This window comes from Canis lupus, chromosome 9 (genome assembly GCF_003254725.2).
Source record: "Canis lupus dingo isolate Sandy chromosome 9, ASM325472v2, whole genome shotgun sequence".
Taxonomy (NCBI): Eukaryota; Metazoa; Chordata; class Mammalia; order Carnivora; family Canidae; genus Canis; species Canis lupus.
Genome location: NC_064251.1, coordinates 24,846,737 through 24,864,503, shown reverse-complemented (window position 1 = coordinate 24,864,503; position 17,767 = coordinate 24,846,737). Strand labels below are relative to the sequence as shown.

Here is a 17,767-nt window from a genome sequence, read left to right as displayed (position 1 = left end):
GGCTGCCAGACCTGCGGATGTATAAGGCTGAAAATCTGGCCTGTGCTGTACTTACCAGGCATCTCCATGCCCAGCAAGGAGGTATCTATCCCCTAAGCCAAGCATAGCTCAGAATGTGGTTGGGGCTCAGGCCTTAGGTGCCCACAGTGATGGAGGCATGGGGGACTGGAGATCAGAGCTCATGGGGTGTTGACACTGACCTGGTTTCCTCCCTCACCCAGATGGAGCCCAGGAACCTGGCCCTGGTCTTTGGGCCAACACTGGTGAGGACGTCTGAGGACAACATGGCAGACATGGTGACCCACATGCCTGACCGCTATAAGATTGTGGAGACGCTGATCCAGCATGTAAGCAGCCACCCTGGGCTGTGGCCATGTTCCCCTGGGCAGCTTGCTCCTGCCTGCTTGGGTGGATGAGCCCAGTGAAGGGGGAGACAGTTTAAACAAATGTTCCTGGGATGGTGAATGCCCTTCAGAAGGGATGGGCTGTGTTTCTGGACCAAACAGCAGTGGATCCTAGAATCCTTGTCTTTCTAGGATGTTTCATCCCCAGCAGGAGAATCAGGAGCCCCTTGAGCTTCCAAGATGCATGTGAGGGTCAGAGGTGAAGGAAGGTCAGGGAAGGTGCTACGGAGTTGGACAGCCAAGGAGTGAATGCAGGGGCATCTTCAGAAGGTGGCCCCCAGGAGAAGTGTCCTGGCAGAAACAAGCAGACAGGTGCAAGTAGAACAGGTGCAGCAGAACTCGGCCTTGCTGGCCTCACTGAGGCTTTGGGGGCCAAGTGGTGATGCCCAGTGGAGGGTGATGGGTGGGACAGGGCAGAGCAAGGGCTGAGGTGGGATCCTGCACTTGTGCTCTGTATGTCCTCGGCTGCTGTCTTGCCTTCTCATGGCTTCCCAGGGACACCACAACCCCACTGTCTCTAAGGATTCTAGATAGTTTTTGTCCATGATGGGATGAGAACCTAGAGCAGCCAGCAGAGGGCGCAGGAGGCCTTGGTCCTCTGGAGCCAAACCCAGGACAGCACCGCCCCCTTCTGGGGCACTCAGGAATGTTTTTATAAATCACGTTTTCCATTTCCAAATCTCCCTATGGCCTGTGGAGGGAATAGACCCCCTCCTGCTAGGAGAAATAAGATTGGCAGCTGGCCAGGAGAACGGGGTCCTCAGGCTCTGCAATGTCACAGATGCTTTAGGGAAGAGAATCCAGGTCATGTTACTTCCATTTTGTAGATAAGGAAACTGGTGCTCAGAGAGGCAAAGTGACTTGCTCAAAGTCACACAGCTAATAAGTGACAGCCCCAGGATTCTAAGCCAGCTTTGTCTGACCAAAGTTTGTGCTTTCCTCTTCCCCTACTGGGAGGGCAGACTCATGGGTCCTTCCTAGAGCTGATCTGACTGGCCAGGGGCAGTGAAGCGAGGCAGCAGGGTAGACTTTGGTCATGCTGACTGGCCTTGCCTGCTTATTTCCTTCCTTTCCTAGGTGGTCAGGGCTCTGAGCCTCAGGAGGGAACATCAGAGCCTGTTTTCTTGCTAACTTTGGGACCACCGGGGATCCCTGGGTGGCGCAGCGGTTTGGCACCTGCCTTTGGCCCAGGGCGCGATCTTGGAGATCTGGGATCGAATCCCATGTCGGGCTCTCAGTGCATGGAGCCTGCTTCTCCCTCTGCCTATGTCTCTGCCTCTCTCTCTCTCTCTCTCTCTGTGACTATCATAAATAAATAAAAATTAAAAAAAAAAAAAAAAAACTTTGGGACCACCAGCCCTGCAGGGGGGCGGCGGCGGGGGAGGGCAGCACTCCAGAACTGCCAGGGAGACCAGGGCTGCTGGGCAGTGTCAGGGATCCTGAATGAGGCCTTAGTCTGGGGAAGCTATCTCCCTTGGAAAAGTTCAGCTCCCCAACCTAACCCAGGTAGCCCCTGGAGCCCCCATGGGCATGTGCTTTGGGAAAGGGCCAGTGCGGAAGAGAGGGAGACTAGCCCCATGGCTCCTGGAGAAGCCCCTGGAAGCCCAAGGCCTGTGGTCAGCTGGAGTGTCAGGAATAGCAGCCTTTGGGAGAAAGGAGGCCCAGTGTGTGCACTTACCCTCCCCTAGGCCCCCAAGAGGGAGTCCCTAGACAGTAGCAGCCCTTCCTTTGGGCTGGCTGCCGGGAGGAAGAACACAATCTATCTCCTTCATAGGACTACTCCCAGCATCCAGCCTAGTGCCTGGCACATGGTGAACACTAAGGGTTTGTTGAATGAATGCATGAATGAATGAATGAATGAATGAGTGGCTATTGAGTTTCACCCGTCTGGGCTTTCCCACTCAGGGATTCATTCCTGGGCACTAGTGCAGCTGGTGACTCTCTGTTCTCTGCCTCCTTGGCACTTGAACATAATCAGCCTGGACAGTTGTCTAGGGAATGCGCTACCCCCTCCGTGGTCCACTGAAGTCCACCCACGCAAGTTTGCTGGTCTTTCTCTAGTCCAGAGGCCCTATAGCCAAGGCTCAGTGTAGTCAAGAGCCCAGGCAGGATGGGACTTTGGCAGAGACCGTGCTCTGACTCTGGCTGAGTCTGTGGCCAGTGAGTGGATGGTTGAGGGTCTGGGTGACATGACCTCCTGCTGGACTTCCAGCCACAGCTGTTACCTGGCCTCTCTACCTGGGGCTCCTGTCTTCTGTGGAACTCTTAGACAGCAGAGCCAGAAGGGGCTATAAGGCATGGAGACCCATTGTCGCATCCTACAGGAGGTGGAAACAGGTGTAGAGAGAGGCAGTGACTTGCCTAGGGTCACACAACATGATCGATCATGGCAGGGTGGAAGTGTGCAGACCCAGCTGTTCAACCCTCTCAGTGGCAAGTTGTCGCCAGCTCTTACCCGTGTTCACTGAGTCATCTGAAATCCAAAGAGCATTCATTCCTTTATTCCCCTGGCAAACGTGGTTGATTCCTCCTCTATGTACACTGGGATTTTTCAGTGCCAGTACTAGTGACCTTTGGGGCCAGGTAATTCTTCTTGGGGGGGGGGGGGGCTGTCCTGTGTATTATAAGATGGTTAGCAACATCTCTGGCTAGATGCCAGGAACATCCCTCCAGTTGTGACCAATGAAAATGTCTGCAGACTTTGCCAGTGCCCCCTGGGGAGTGGGGGAGTGGAGTCACCCTGGCTGAGAAGCACTGAGGCAGCTGTTGAAGGGCACTGGCTCTGGAGCCAGCCTGCCTGAGTTCACCTCTGCCTCTGCTCCTTGCATGCTGTGTGGCCTTAAACACATTACTTACCCTCTCATCTGTAACGTAGAGACAATAATAATGCTTATGGCACAAAGTAGTTGTTGAGGGTTATGTGAGTTAATGGCTGTAAAACACTTCAAAAGCCACCTAGCAGCTAGGAAGTGTTCTCTGAATTAGCGATCTCTGATCTCCGTTACTGACTTGATGGGCATGATTTCATGCCAGAGGCCAATGCAGGTGCTGAGACACAGATGTCACTTCATTTTCTGGGCTGCAGCTAGCTAGCGAAGCTTGGTGGAAGGCCCCGCCCCTGCCCCAGGGGTAGAGAGGGACCAAGAGGTGGGAGGGGTGGGAGGACTACTTGAATTATCTTAAAAGGCCCCAAGGAATTTAGCCAGGCAGAGAAAGGAGAAAGCATTCCAGGCAGTGGGAACTGTATATGCAAAAAGCAGGGTGGCACCAGCTAGCATGCATTCTTCCAGAGGCCTCTGGGCTACCCGGAAGCTTCCTTTAGACTTCTGGGTTCCCACAGCACTTTTGGGCACCCTCAAACCGAATTAAAGGCTGGCTTATTATACACTAACAATGTGTTGTACATACAGGATCTCATTATTTTTAAAAAATTTTAAACGGAGGGGAGCATCTGGGTAGCTCAGTTGGTTAAGTGTCAGACTTTTTTTTTTTTTAAGATTTTATTTATTTATTCATGAGTGACAGAGAGAGAGAGAGAGAGAGAGAGACAGGCAGAGGGAGAAGCAGGCTCCATGTAGGGAGCCCGATGTGGGACTCGATCCCGGGTCTCCAGGACCAGGCTGAAGGCGGTGCTAAACCACTGAGTCCCCCGGGCTGCCCCTAAGTGTCTGACTCTTGATTTCAGCTCAGGTCATGATCTCAGGGTCATGAGATAGAGCCTGGGGTTGGGCTCTGCACTGGGCCTGGCACCTGCTTGACATCCTCTCCCTCTCCCTCTGCCTCATCCCTCTCCTGCTTGCAGGCATGCTCTATCTTTCAAAAAAAATTCTTTTTAATGGAGTTATAACTGACATGTAACGTTATATTAGTTTCAGGTGTACAACATAATGATCCGATATTTGTATACGTTGTGAAATGATCGGCACTATAAGTCTAGTTACCACCCATCACCATGTATAGGTACAATTGTTTTTCTTCTGATGAGAATATTTTTAGTTTTTAATTTTTTTATTTTTATTTTTTTAAAGATTTTATTTATTTATTCATGAGACACACACACACAGAGAGAAGCAGAGACACAGACAGAGGGAGAAGCAGGCTCCATGCAGGGAGCCTGATGTGGGACTTGATCCTGGGACTCCAGGATCATGCCCTGGACTAAAGGCAGGCGCTAAACCGCTAAGCCACCCAGGGATCCTGAGAATTTTTTTAAAGTTTGATTTTATTTTAGAGAAAGCAAGGGAGAGTGGGGTGAGGGACAGAGGGAGAGGGAGAGAGAATCTCCAACAGAATCCCCACTGAGTGCAGAGCCTGACGCAGGGCTCAATCCCAAGACCCTGAGATTATGATCTGAGCAGAAATCGAGAGTCAGACACTTAACCAACTGAGCCACCCAGGTGCCCCTTGTGATGAGAATTTTTAAGAGTCATTCTCTTAGTGACTTCCACATATACAATACAGTGTTTTTAACTATAGTCATCATGCTCTATGCTACATCCCCATGACTTATTTATAACTAGAAGTTTGTACCTTTTGACCCTCTTCACCTACTTGGTCCTCACCCTACTCCTGGCAACCACCAGTCTGTTCTCTCTACCTATGAACTTGGATTTTGTTTATTTGTTTGTTTGTTTTAGATGCCACATAAGTGAGATCATTCGGTATTTGTCTTTCTCTGTCTGAAATATTTCATTTATCATAGTGTCTTTGAGGTCCACCCATGTGGTCACACATGGCAAGATTTCCTTCTTTTTTTTTTTTTTTTTGATATCCTTCTTTTTATGGCTGAGGAATGTTCCATGTTATATATATATATACCACATCTTCTTTATCCATTTCTCCATTGATGGACACATAGGTCACTTCTGTATCTTGGCTTTTGTAAATAAAAACTGCTGCAGTGAACGTCAGGGTGCAGATATCTTTTCTTGTTGGTGTTTTTTTTTCCCCCCTTCAGATAAATACCTAGAAGTGGAATTGCTGGATCATAAGGTAGTTCTACTTTTAACTTTTTGAGGAACCTCTATACTGGTTTCCATAGTGGCTGCACCATTTCACATTCCCACCAACAGGGCGTGAGGATTCCCTTTTCCCTACATCCTTGCCAACACTTGGTATTCTAATCTTTTTTATAATAGCTATATGGGATTTCATTTTAATTCTCACCACAATTCTAGAAGTAGATACTCCTATTATGCCCATTTTACAGATAAGTAAATAGGTCATTTACCTGAGGTGAACTTGAACCTGACACGACAGACTTTAGATCTTGCATTATTTTAAAACTATTTTATTTATTTATTTGAGAGAGAGAGAGAGCATGAGTGGAGGGGAGGGACAGAGGGAGAGGGAGAAGCAGACTCCCCACTCAGCAGGGAGCCCGGCTTGGAGCTTGGTCCCAGGACCCTGAGATCACAACCTTAGCTGAAGGCAGACACTTAACTGACTGAGCCACCCAGGCACCCCTAGATCTTGCATTATTTCTTGTCCTCTCTTCTCTTTCTTATTTCTCTTCTGTGCCACTTATTTGTGTTAATAATATGCCCAATTATGATAAATAATAACTGAGGTTCATGGCACATGGTCATCAACTTGCAAGTCTTATGCCCACCTTCATTCCTACCCTCACTCTGCCCCCCCATAATGACCCACTCTAAAAGGTTAATACATGTCCTTCCAATCCACCTTCTCTATGCTTACTTTATTTATTTTTAAACAAACAGTATTTTATTTTTATTTTTTAAAAGTAATCTCTCTGCCCAACATGGGGCTTGAACTCATGACTCCAAGATCAAGAGTCACACACTCTACCAACTGAGCCAGCTGGGCACCCCAAATCTGTGTGTTTTAATTTTCATCAGTGAACTCATTGGCTTGATTCTAATTTCTATACTGTTAGGATTTCTCTCAGTTATCTTTTTTATTTTATTTTATTTTATTTTATTTTATTTTATTTTATTTTAAAGATTTTATTTATTTATTCATGAGAGACACAGAAAGAGATAGGCAGAGACATAAGCAGAGGGAGAAGCAGGCTCCATGCTGGGGGCCCGATGTGAGACTCAATCCTGGGTTTCCAGGATCACACCCTGAGCTGAAGGCAGACGCTTAACCACTGAGCCACCGAGGCGTCCCTTATCTCTGTTATCTTAAATGTCATTTATTTACCCCATTTTCATTTTATTTCTTTTCGATCTGTCCTACCTTGCTTTAGATGAATTGATTTTTATTCTCCTGATGTGAAAATTACACAATTTATAAAGCCTGTACTGTGTTTAATTATACAATTATAACAGCCCATACTTATGTTTCATTTTCTCTGACTATTTCTAAAGCTCATCAATATCCATTGTCTTCCACCACATCTGAAAGCCAAGTACATTAATGTATGCTCACCTGTCACTGGTTTCTCCCTCTGCATTTGAAATCCACGGTGTGATGTATATACTTTGATTGTATTTGTATATGTGTGTGAGTATCCTTGCTTGGATCGACAATGGACTTTTCTATGCTACTGTCCATCCTTCTCAGAGCTTGTTATTCCACCCTGGAGTCATTTCTTTATATGCTCATGTACACAATTAAGACAGTCTTTGTGCAGTCAGCTTTTTGATGTCTTAGAAAAGCTGTAGTTTATACCCAGTTGAGAGTTTAGCAGGGTATAGAATTCTAGGTTTGAAATTCCTGCGTTTTTAAGTCTAGCAATACAGTGAAAATATTGTCTTCTTGTGTCTTGCTGCTGTAAGTTCTAGTTACAGCTAATACTTGCTCATGTGTAAGCAGTCTGTTTTTGTCTTTCAGAAAACTTTGGGTTTTTATCTTCAAGATTTCTCACATATCACAAAATGTATTCAAGAGTGGGATTTTCACTATTTTCTATCCTGTTTGGCATTTATGTGAAAACCCTTGCCTGCGTGCCCTTCAGAGAACCTCCTAACGCTTCCCTCCAGGCACTTTTCTGGCCAGGGGAGGGGCTGCTGCCCCAGTGCCGGTGAGGGGTACACAGCTGGGACATCTGTGATTGGCCCACTCCCTGCAGTGGCCTGGACCAGCACTAGATGGTGCTGCTGTCCCCACTTCTGGCCTATTGTTGGGAGGGAGCTCCAGACGCTTGCACTGGTGCACTGTACGAGGTCTAGTGACACACAGGCCACAGGCCGAAAAGCTCTCCCTGAGCCAGCCCTCCATCAATCCTCAGCGCCTTCCCCAACCAGGCTGCGTTTCCCTCCCACACTGGGGTCCGACCTTTTCTCTCCCCAAGAGTTTCTCATAATCTATGGATTTGGGTCCTGGGCTTCATCAACTTCCCTTGGGGACTTCTAGTAACCAGGCATGAGGTGGGGACCCTCACCCCTTGGTGCCCCCTCCTGCCCCACTCCATCTGGCATCTGAGTGAAACCATTTGGACTGTGCAGATCGGGAGCCCATGTCTCCATCTTCCCTTAGCGCCTTCCCATGCTGAGCTCACCACTTCCTTTTGTCTCTTCTGCAGTCAGACTGGTTCTTCAGCGATGATGAGGACAAGGGAGAGAGAGTAAGTGATGCGGGGGTGGGGTGGGGGTGTCTGGTCTGAGGTTGGCCCTTATCCTGGGCTGGGGGCCAGGAGGGGGCAGGCAGCAAGACTCAAGTCGGGGAAGGTCCCTCCCTCAGGGCTTCCCAGTCTGATGGAGGAAACATAGACCCTCTCCTCAGGAGCCTCTAATCTGATAGAAAACACAATCTTTGCCTTCACGAGAGCCCCCAGTCTGAGGAAGGAGATATAAGCTTGACCCTAAGAAAACTGAATCCAATGGCAAAGGCAGACCCCACCATCTGGTTTTCTGTGGAGGGTACAGGTCTTAGGAAAGTCCAGTCTGATGGGGGAGACACAGCTCCTGCCTCCAGCCTTTAGGGGTTCAGTCAAGGTGCTGGGGAAGGCACAAAGCAGTCTAATGGGAGGACATGTAGGACCTATCCTCCAGAGTGCCTGACTGATGAGAGAGACAGTTGCCCCAGTGAGCCTCAGTTTGATGGGGGAGTTGTGGGCTTTGCCTTCGGGTTACCCCATTTTGCGGGATCCACAGTCTAGCCACCTGAGGGCATGCTGGCTGACCCTCCTCCTGTTTGCAGACTCCTGTGGATGACAAGGAGCCTCAGTCAGTGCCCAACATTGAGTACCTCCTGCCTAACATTGGCAGGACGGTGCCCCCTGGTGACCCAGGTTCAGGTGAGTGTGGGGGGGCCTGGGAAGGGGTGGGAGTGGGGTGGGATCCACATCCCTGAGGGTCCCAGGTGCCTGGCCAGATGCCTAGCTTCCCTGCTCTGCCCCCACCACAGAGACTGGGCCGTGGCAGGGCCTTCTCCTCTCTGGGGAGGTCCAGCTTTCCTGTGCACCTGCCTCCTCATCTGCTCAGCTGCCCCTGGGCTGGGGAGGGACTTTGTTTGCCCTCCTTCACTGGTTTCCTTCCTGAGCTTTTTATTTCTCATGGGCTGTGTCCTTCTGGGCATGTTGCTCTTTTTAATTTTTCTTCCTTTTCTCCTTGCACCCCTCCACCCTCCTTTCTCCTTTCCCTGTGCTCTCCTCCCACCCCTGAACCCTGCCCCTCTCTTCTCTTCTTCCTCTCCTCCAGCGGACCTGTTGGAGATTTAAAGGGTACAGTGTGGCATTGCGGCCTCGGTCACTAACAGTGGCGGGTGATTATAAGAAGGCTGGGCAGGCCTGAGGGGCAGGCAGAAAGGTCCCGGGTTGTAAGCACCTCGATGTGACACTCCAGCTACCCATGCTTGTTAGCAACGCCCCCCCACCACCACCACCTCCCTGACCCTCTCATCTGAAAGCCCCTTCTCAGGAGGAAGGAGGCATTTGTTGGAGCCAGATCCTATCCCCTTGCCAGGAAGTCAGGGCACCTGGGGTTGCTCTCTGCAGTCCCCAGACTCTGGCCTTCTTTCTGTGCCCAGCCTGGCCACTTTTGGTTATCTGGACAGGGGGAGGCTTGGCTGGAGGGGGACCCAGACTGTCCAGACATGAGGGATGTCATCCCTAAAAGCCTTTCTATAGCTGTGGCACCTGCCTCAGTTGCCTCCAAGGGCTGGCTCTTCCTGCTTCTGAAACCAGAGCCCCTGATCACTCAGCCCCTTAGTCCTCTTTCTGGGCATGGACCCTCATAGCAGCGTAGCCCAGAGCAGTCCTTCTTGGCTCAAGGCATTAACTTGTCCCACTCCATGGCTGAGCCTCCCCTTTGTATTTTGACTGCTCCTGCCTCTGACATAGGTATACCACAGCCCCTCTAGTTACCAGAGGCAGGCCGGGGAGGGAGCCAGAGGACCAGGTGGGTGGGGGTCGCAGAGAGGAGCCCCCCATTTCTTCTAATCACCTGCTGCCGCACCCCTGCCCTGTGTGTGTCACTGTGTGGTCAGCCATCTGCTCTTCTCACTGTGTGCAGGGGAGGGCCGGGGAGGAGGTCTCACTTGCTTGCCAGAGAGTGTGGATTAACTGTGCCTGTCCACTGCCCCTTCTGACCCCAGGGAGATCCTTAGAGCAGCCCGCTCCCTCCCCAGTCCCGGAGAAGACACTACCAGGATTCGTTTCTGGTTCCTTCTCCACCCCCAATGATATTAAGGGAGTGGGACCCAAGTCCCACGGATGTGATGATTTACTCTTCTTCATAACTCTGGTGATGAACAGATGCCTTGCCCCATAAGGGCAGATTGACCTGGAGTCTGGAGATGGAGCCTGGCAAGGCCCTAATCACCAGCCCACTCTACCTCCTGTGTCTCACCCACCTGCTGTCTGCCCCTGTACTCCATCTTTCACAGGGCCCGTCTTCTTCCTCCTGTCCTGGGATTGGGGTGGGGTGGAGGTAGATGTAGGGCACCCACCCGTCTATGCACTGTGTGGTCTCCATTTCTCCAGAGCATCTGTGATTTGCTGTGTTTCATTGTGGTTTCCGTGGACTGCATCTCGTATTTGCCATTTTCTCTCCAGTGCTTCAGAGTAACAGGGACAGAAGGGGAGGGGGGGAGAAACTAGACCCAAAGAAAAGCACCGCCCGCCCTTGGCCCTGACCCTGGCAAACGAGGGTCTAGGGACTGGCAGCCTGATGTCACCTTCTGCCTCAAAAGGAAGTGGCAATTGACATCATTGTTCGTTCCATCCCTGTCCCTTAGGAAATGACATCAGAAGTCCATCACACTCCCAGGACCTGGGGAGATCTCAGGTGTCTGAACTCCCTGGTTTCTGAAGCCTCCGAGGAGAGGGAATTGTGTTCACAGGACAGCCTCCTCTTGCTCCAATTTAACTTTCGTTTTTCTCTCTCTCGCCAACAGACTCTACCACCTGCAGTTCAGCCAAGTCCAAGGTGAGTGCCAAAGCCATTCTGAAGGCTTTATCCCTGTCCAAGATAGCCTGCTCTTTGCTTTTAGGTCAGGGGACTTGGGAGAATGGCCATTGGGCCCTGAGGAAGATTCCTGGTCACTGGGATGGAAGGTAGGGAGTACGTGTATGCGAGGCAAGCAGAGAAGCTGCTCCCCTTCGCAGGGCTCCGTGAGGCATCCGGGGGAAGAGAAGGATCTGGCTTGGGAGTTAGGTGGTCAGGACTTGGCAGTTAGGTGGTCAGGGGGCCAGTGGTTAGAAGCACAGACAGTCCTGGGTCTGAGTCCTGGCTGCATCACTCAGTTGCTCCGGGACGTCAGGCAAGATGCTTAACCTCTTTGTGACCTGCCGTTTCTGCAACGAGGCCTAGTATTTATCTCCATAAATGGGATACCAACAAATATGTCTGCTCTAGTAACGACACTTTTTGGAGAGCCCAAAGCAAGCAAGCAGAAGGAAGGAAATAAAGATAAGAGCATAAATCAATGAAATTGAAAACATTGAGAAAATCAGTGAAACCAAAGCCGGCTCTTTGTTGTTGTTGTTGTTTTGTTTTTAATATATATATATATTTAATTTATGTATTCATGAGAGACCGAGAGAGAGGCAGAGACACAGGCACAGGGAGAAGCAGACTGATGTGGGACTCGATCCTGGGACCCCAGGATCCCGCTCTGGGCTGAAGGCAGGTGCTAAACTGCCGAGCCACCCAGGGATCCCCTCAAAGCTGGCTCTTTGAACCAGCTCTCGTAGCCAGTTACTCCTGCCTGCTCCAGAGCCTGCCCTCTAAGACAGCCCATTAGGTGAGGATCGCTGCCGAGCCTTTAGATTAGAGCTTCATGGCCAAAGGCATTGTCTTGGGCAGCTCAGGCTGCCAAAACAAAATGCCACATATTGGGTGGCTTAAACAACAAACATCTATTTTTTTCACAGTTCTTGAGGCTAGATTCCAAGATCAAGGTGTCAGCATGGTCAGTTTCTGGTGAGAGCTCTCTTCCTGTCTTGTAGATGGCAGCCTTCTTGCTTTGTCCTCATATAGCAGAGAGAGAGAGCGTGTGCGATAGAACTAGCTCTCTGGCGTCTTTTTTTTTTTTTTTTTAATAAGAGGACTAATGCCACCATAATGGCACAACCTCATTACCTCCCATCTTTAAATACACTGGCTTCAGCAGATGGATTTGGGGAGGGGGACACAATTCTGTCCCTAGTAGTCGATGAAATCACTAAACATTGTTGACTGGACTGGACTCATTTTTAGCTGGGTCTCTAAGGACTGGCCAGGTCATAGTAAGCCCAGTGTGCCTGACACCAAACAGGTGCTCATTATGTATCTGGGGGGCACCTGGGTGGTTCAATTGGTTAAGCGCCCAACTCTTGATTTCCACTCAGGTCATGATCTCAGGGTCATGAAGAGCTGTGTGTCAGGCTCTGCACTTCTCATGCTTGAGATTTCTCTCTCCCTCTCCCTCTGCTCTCCCCTCTCTGCTTGCACACATACTGTCTAAAAAAAAAAAAAGAAGAAAGAAAGAAAGAAAGAAAGAAAGAAAGAAAGAAAGAAAGAAAGAAAGAAAGAAAGAAAGAAAGAAAGAAAGAAGGAAGGAAGGAAGGAAAAAGGAAGGGAAGGAAAGGAAAGGAAAAAGGCTGCTTTAGTCTGGTACAGAGGTCCTCTGCAACCTCTCCATAGAACCTCTGACTGCACACCTGTGGGGCAGGGAGCTTCCTCCATCATAATATTGCCAGGGCAAAGAGAAAATTCATTATAGTGACCTGAATCTAGCTGAATCTAGCTGCATGTAACTTCCACCCATTGCTCCTGCTAGCCTCTGGTTTTCCAGAGCCTCTCCTGACCTCTGCATTCCTGGAAGTGACCACTATGACCTCACTGCTTCTGTAACTAGCAAGGATGAGAGGATAATTTGATCAGATGGTCCTAGTGGCCTCTCCAGTCTCTCAGAGAGCATTGGCCAGAAGAGAAAGTGGCACTGGCCACCCTGTGCTTTGGGTTGATCACAGCAGAGCTGCCATATCTCACAACTCCAAGGATTGCCTTCTGGAGTCATGCCATGTTGACAGCCACAGCCCAGGAGCCACATTTCTTTGAATCCTGACTGCCTGACATGCTTCACCTTTCTCAGAATGAGCTGTTGTGAGGGACAGTACATAGGTTGCGGTGGCCACATGAGACATCTCTGTGTCTCCATTATTATGCTGTGGCTGAAACAGGAGGTGACCTATGAAGAGGGGTCACAGGGCAGGCCATTCCAGCCAACAGGGGGACCAGTTTCAGCCTCTGCTTCTGCAGGGCTTCCTGTGTCAAGGGGACTGCATTCACCCATTTGTCCATTCACTTAATATTTATTGAGCACCTGTTATGTGCCAGGCACTGTGCTAGGAGCCATGGATGCAAACACAGATTAGCCACAGACCTTGCTCTCAAGGAAGTCAGAGTTTGATACAGATCCTGTGGAAACAGACCTATCCTGATGGGAGAAGAGCAGGTGTAGATGTATTTTCAAAGGGCTATGGGAGGACTGAGAGGTAGATACATGGAGGATGCCATGTTTGAGCTGGGCCTAGTAGGAGGACTTAAGAGTTTATCAAGCACAAAGGGTGGGCCAGGGGGTGGTGGGCTGTCAGTGTTAAAGTGCAAGTAAGTCTGGCAGGTGGGTATCACTCGAGTGAAGGCTGTGTTGGGGTTGGGGTAGAGAGGACCTTAGGCTGGGAAAGTTGGGAACAGATTGTGAAGGGCCCTGAGTCTGGGCTTCATCCTGATGGAGGTGGAGGGGTCCTGCAGAGTCTTGGAGGTGATGGGATTCCTGCCTAGTCTTAGAAGGACTGATTGCTCTGGAGGAGGGACTGGGGTAAGGCAAAGGTGGAGGCAGGGAGTCCTATTAGAGAAGGCAGAAAAGCCCAGAAAAGGCAGAGTGAGGGTCTGGAAAGAGGATGGTGAAGATGGGCTGGCTTTGAGAGTCACTTCAGGAGAATTGAGAAGAAACAGGGGAGAGGAAGGAGGCCGGGAATCACTTTAAGGTGGGGAACATGAATGCAGGTGGTTTGGGGCTGGGGAGTAGGGAGTGTAGTGTGGTTGCAGACAGGTGAGTTTCAGGTCCTTGTAGAAACCTTGCTGGAGACGATTCACCGTTGGATTCACCGTTGTGAGAAGAGTTCTGGAGTTCAAGAGATAGTTTGGTGTTGGCCGGTGATGGGCAGCGTGGGCTCTGCTGGAGCATCATGGAAGGCCGGGGCCAGAAAACACCCACAGGGGCTTAGCAGTGAGAATAGGGCAGGAAGTTGCCCAGCATGGGAAATCACTGCTCGGGGAGCAGCTTCAACGCAAACCATTAGATTGTGCAGGATTGTGTGGCCACTTCTGGCCGAAGAGCCGAGGGCTGGATTGATGTGAGATTGGGGATTGTGGGTGGGGTGCAGGTGGGAAGCCTGAAATGCCAGCCTGTGGGCTGCAGTGGGAAGGGGAAGTGACCTTGGGCCGGTTGCCCTGGAGAGGCCCATACATGCAGCGCAGGTGGACAGGCAGGTTTCCCAGGTGGGGGTGAGTGGAGATGGAGGGGATAGAAGCCTGGATCAGGGAGGTCCCGCCAGGCTCTGGTGGTTATAATCCGGGGCAGTACATGTGAAGCGGGTTCAAACTGCCAGGCGTATTCCCTGTTGAGAGACTGTTCCCACCAGAGCTGTGTGTAAAAGGGCTTATCTAGCGCTGTGCACGGGAATGGGGTGGAAGCTGGGCGGAGGTGGGGGACGGGCCCCAGCTCACTCGGAGGAGCCGAAAGTGTGGACGGAGGCCGGAGCGGGGGCGGGTGCCGGTGCGGTCTCCCGGCTGGGGGGGGACGCTCCCGCGGGGGCAGCCGCGTTCCGGGTGGGCCGACGGCGGGGGGTGGGGGGGGTGTGCCGCGGTGCGGGTGGCCTCCTGCCTCCTGCCTCCTGCATCCTGGCCTATCTCCCGCGCAGGGCTCGTGGGCCCCCAAGAAGGAGCCGTACGCCCGGGAGATGCTGGCGATCTCCTTCATCTCGGCGGTCAACCGCAAGCGGAAGAAGCGGCGGGAGGCGCGGGGGCTGGGCAGCAGCACCGACGACGACTCGGAGCAGGAGGCGCACAAGCCCGAGGCGGGGGCGCCGGCGCCGGGGGCGCGGGACCAGCCGGAGGGGCCGCCGCCGGCCGCCGCCGCCGCCGCCGCCGCCGCCGCCCCCCCCCCGGAGGCCCCGGGCCGCCTCAGCCCCCCGGCGGCGCCGGACGAGCGGCCGGCCGCGGACACGCGCTCCATCGTCTCGGGCTACTCCACGCTGTCCACCATGGACCGCAGCGTGTGCTCGGGCGCCGGCGGCCGGCGGCCGGGCGCGGGGGACGAGGCGGACGACGAGCGCAGCGAGCTGAGCCACGTGGAGACGGACACGGAGGCCGGCGCGGGGCCCGGGGGGCGCCCTGCGCGCCGGCCCTCCTTCAGCTCGCACCGCCTCATGCCCTGCGACACCCTGGCGCGCCGCCGCCTGGCCCGCAGCCGCCCGGACGCCGAGAGCCCGGGCGGGGGCGGGGGCGCGGGCGCGGGCGGGGGCGCGGGGCGGGGCGGGGGCCGCGCCGCGGAGCCGCCGGGCTCGGCCTCGTCCAGCAGCCAGGAGTCGCTGCGCCCCCCGGCGGCGGCGGCGGCGGCGGCGGCGGCGCTGGGCTCGCGGCCGTCGCGCATCGAGGCGCTGCGGCTGCGCCTCCGCGGCACCGCGGACGACATGCTGGCCGTGCGGCTGCGGCGGCCGCTGTCGCCCGAGACGCGGCGGCGCCGGAGCAGCTGGCGGCGCCACACGGTGGTGGTGCAGAGCCCGCTGACCGACCTCAACTTCAACGAGTGGAAGGAGCTGGGCGGCGGCGGCCCCCCGGAGCCCACGGGCCCGCGGGCGCACAGCGACAACAAAGACTCGGGCCTCAGCAGCCTGGAGTCCACCAAGGCGCGGGCCCCGGCGGCGGCGCCCTCGCTGCCGCCCGGGGACCCGGGGGCCCTGCAGAGCCAGCCCCCGCGCCGCTCGGCCGCCTCCCGCCTCCATCAGTGTCTGTGACCAGCACCCCCGTAGCGCCGGTCCCCTCCCCCAGGCCTCTGTGGCCTGCGGCCCCCTCCCCTTGTCCCCCGGGCGTCCCTCGAGTCTGTGTGCGGGGCTGGTAGGACGTGGGCAGGCCAGAGGCCCCCGCAGCCGTCAGAGCAGCGGGGAGACCGGAGGCACGGGCTGCTGGGGCTCTGTGGCAGAGTGGGCCCTTCGTGCTGCTCTTAGAGACCCTTGGTGGCCACGGGGCGTGGCTAAGGACCCCCCAAGTCTCAGACTAAAGGAAAGACACAGGGTGATGCTGGCTCTTGGCATCTTTCCTCTGCCCCTGCCTAGTAGCTCCTAGCTCCTGGCTGAGGGGAACGGGGTGTATGTATGTCAGGGGAGAGGAGATGGAGGGGGTAGTGTCCCTGGGACGCAGGGCATGTGTGCCACTGTGCCAGTCACTGTCAGAAGATGTTTCCGTGGCAACTTCTGCCCCTCCCGCCCCCTTGATTCCTGGCCTGCCCCACACCACACACCTGCCTGCCCCCCCCCGGGGCTTCTTGCCTTTGGTGCATCCAGGGATCCTGCCCCCTGCTGCTTGTCAGAGCCAGAGAAGGAAGCTAGGGCCACTCCACAGAGGCAGGGCTGAGTCTTACCAGGGTTACTCCCCTCACCAACTTTTTGCCAACCTCTAAACCACCCTTACTAGGCGTGGTGACCATGAGGAGCTAGCTGCCAGTTCCCCAGCGAGTTTTGGGAGGGTCCAGTGTGCCCCCCTCCCAAGACCTCCATTGCCCGTCCTTTTATTCTTCCAGCTGTGCCTGCTTCTTCCACAACTCAGGCACACAGACCCCCACCTCCTTCCCTGTAGGAGGGGGCGTAGTAAACATCCCTGGTGTCTCTCTCGGTCTCTCTCTCTTGTTCTCTGTCCCTCCCTCCCTCCCTCTCTCTCTCAAACACACCACACACACACACACACACACACACACACACACACTGATTTATGGGGTCTGAGCTGGGCTGTTCCTTCAGGATGGGCGGGACCCAGCCCCCTCCCCTTCTCCCCACATGTTGTAAATAGACCTCAGACCACCAGGCCTCCCCACACACGCCCTCACTTATTCCAGGGAAGCCCAGGTGGGGTTGTGAACCCCACTGCCATGTCTATCAGTCCTCTCGTTTTATGCAAAGATTTGCTGTAAAGTAGAGTTCACTCTCCTCCCTCCCTCCCTCCCTCTTCCTTTTATTGTAAATATTGTCTCTAAATGTGTAACATATTATAAAGAATTTATAAGGATTTTTAAAGATGTTTTGCTCCTTTAAAAAAGTGTTGTAACAGTGTTGGATAAGCCTCTGGCCCCACGTGCGCATGTCTCCTTTCACTGTGTCCTTGACACACCTCTCTAGGCGACAACTAAGATTTCCTGCTTCTGAAAAGTCCTGTCTTAAAAGTATAGTCTATATCTTGGAAATAAATGGCCTTCCTTGAGGCACGAGTCAGCTGTGTCGCTTGTTTCGAAGGGAGGAAAGGGCCGAAGTGGGGCTAGGATGGAGAAGGGGTGAGGGGCTGGCCGGGGGCTGGCAGAGTGGAGGCAAACCTCTGCCTCCCGGTAGCTCTGTAGGTATTCTCGGGGACTTGCATGAGCAGTGACATAGGTGCAGAATACAAGATGGAAGGGTGCCTGACCCTCAATGGGGCAAGAGGTTTTCATGTGCATCTGCTTTCTGAATTCCTCCAGAGGCCAGGTAGGTGCCTGGGCACCTTCCTTCTCAGGCCTGCCCGAACCTTCAGAATGGTCCAGAGGTACTGCCCAGCAGACAGGAGACTTGGACAAGGCCCAGGCCACCAATAGGCCCATCCTGGCTGGCGTCATCATGGGCACCCCAGACCTGTGCGATATCCTGAGAGAACAAGAATGGGTTTTGCCCATTATCTTAGGCCACATGTGTGAGTTTACAACATGGGATGGGCTTCCTTCAATGT

General features: G+C 53.2%; 1 protein-coding gene across 1 annotated transcript in view; it reads left to right on the top strand.

The window, feature by feature from the left end:
• Nucleotides 1-17,272, top strand: part of ARHGAP23 (Rho GTPase activating protein 23) — a 72,532-nt gene extending 55,260 nt beyond the window's left edge. Inside the window, exons 20-24 of the mRNA XM_025440808.3 lie at nucleotides 222-347; nucleotides 7,897-7,938; nucleotides 8,514-8,610; nucleotides 10,710-10,741; nucleotides 14,722-17,272. Coding sequence (XP_025296593.3) covers nucleotides 222-347; nucleotides 7,897-7,938; nucleotides 8,514-8,610; nucleotides 10,710-10,741; nucleotides 14,722-15,816 — 1,392 coding nt within the window. The 3' untranslated portion in view covers nucleotides 15,817-17,272. The remainder of the gene's footprint in view (nucleotides 1-221; nucleotides 348-7,896; nucleotides 7,939-8,513; nucleotides 8,611-10,709; nucleotides 10,742-14,721) is intronic.
• The last annotated feature ends 495 nt before the right edge of the window (nucleotides 17,273-17,767 follow it).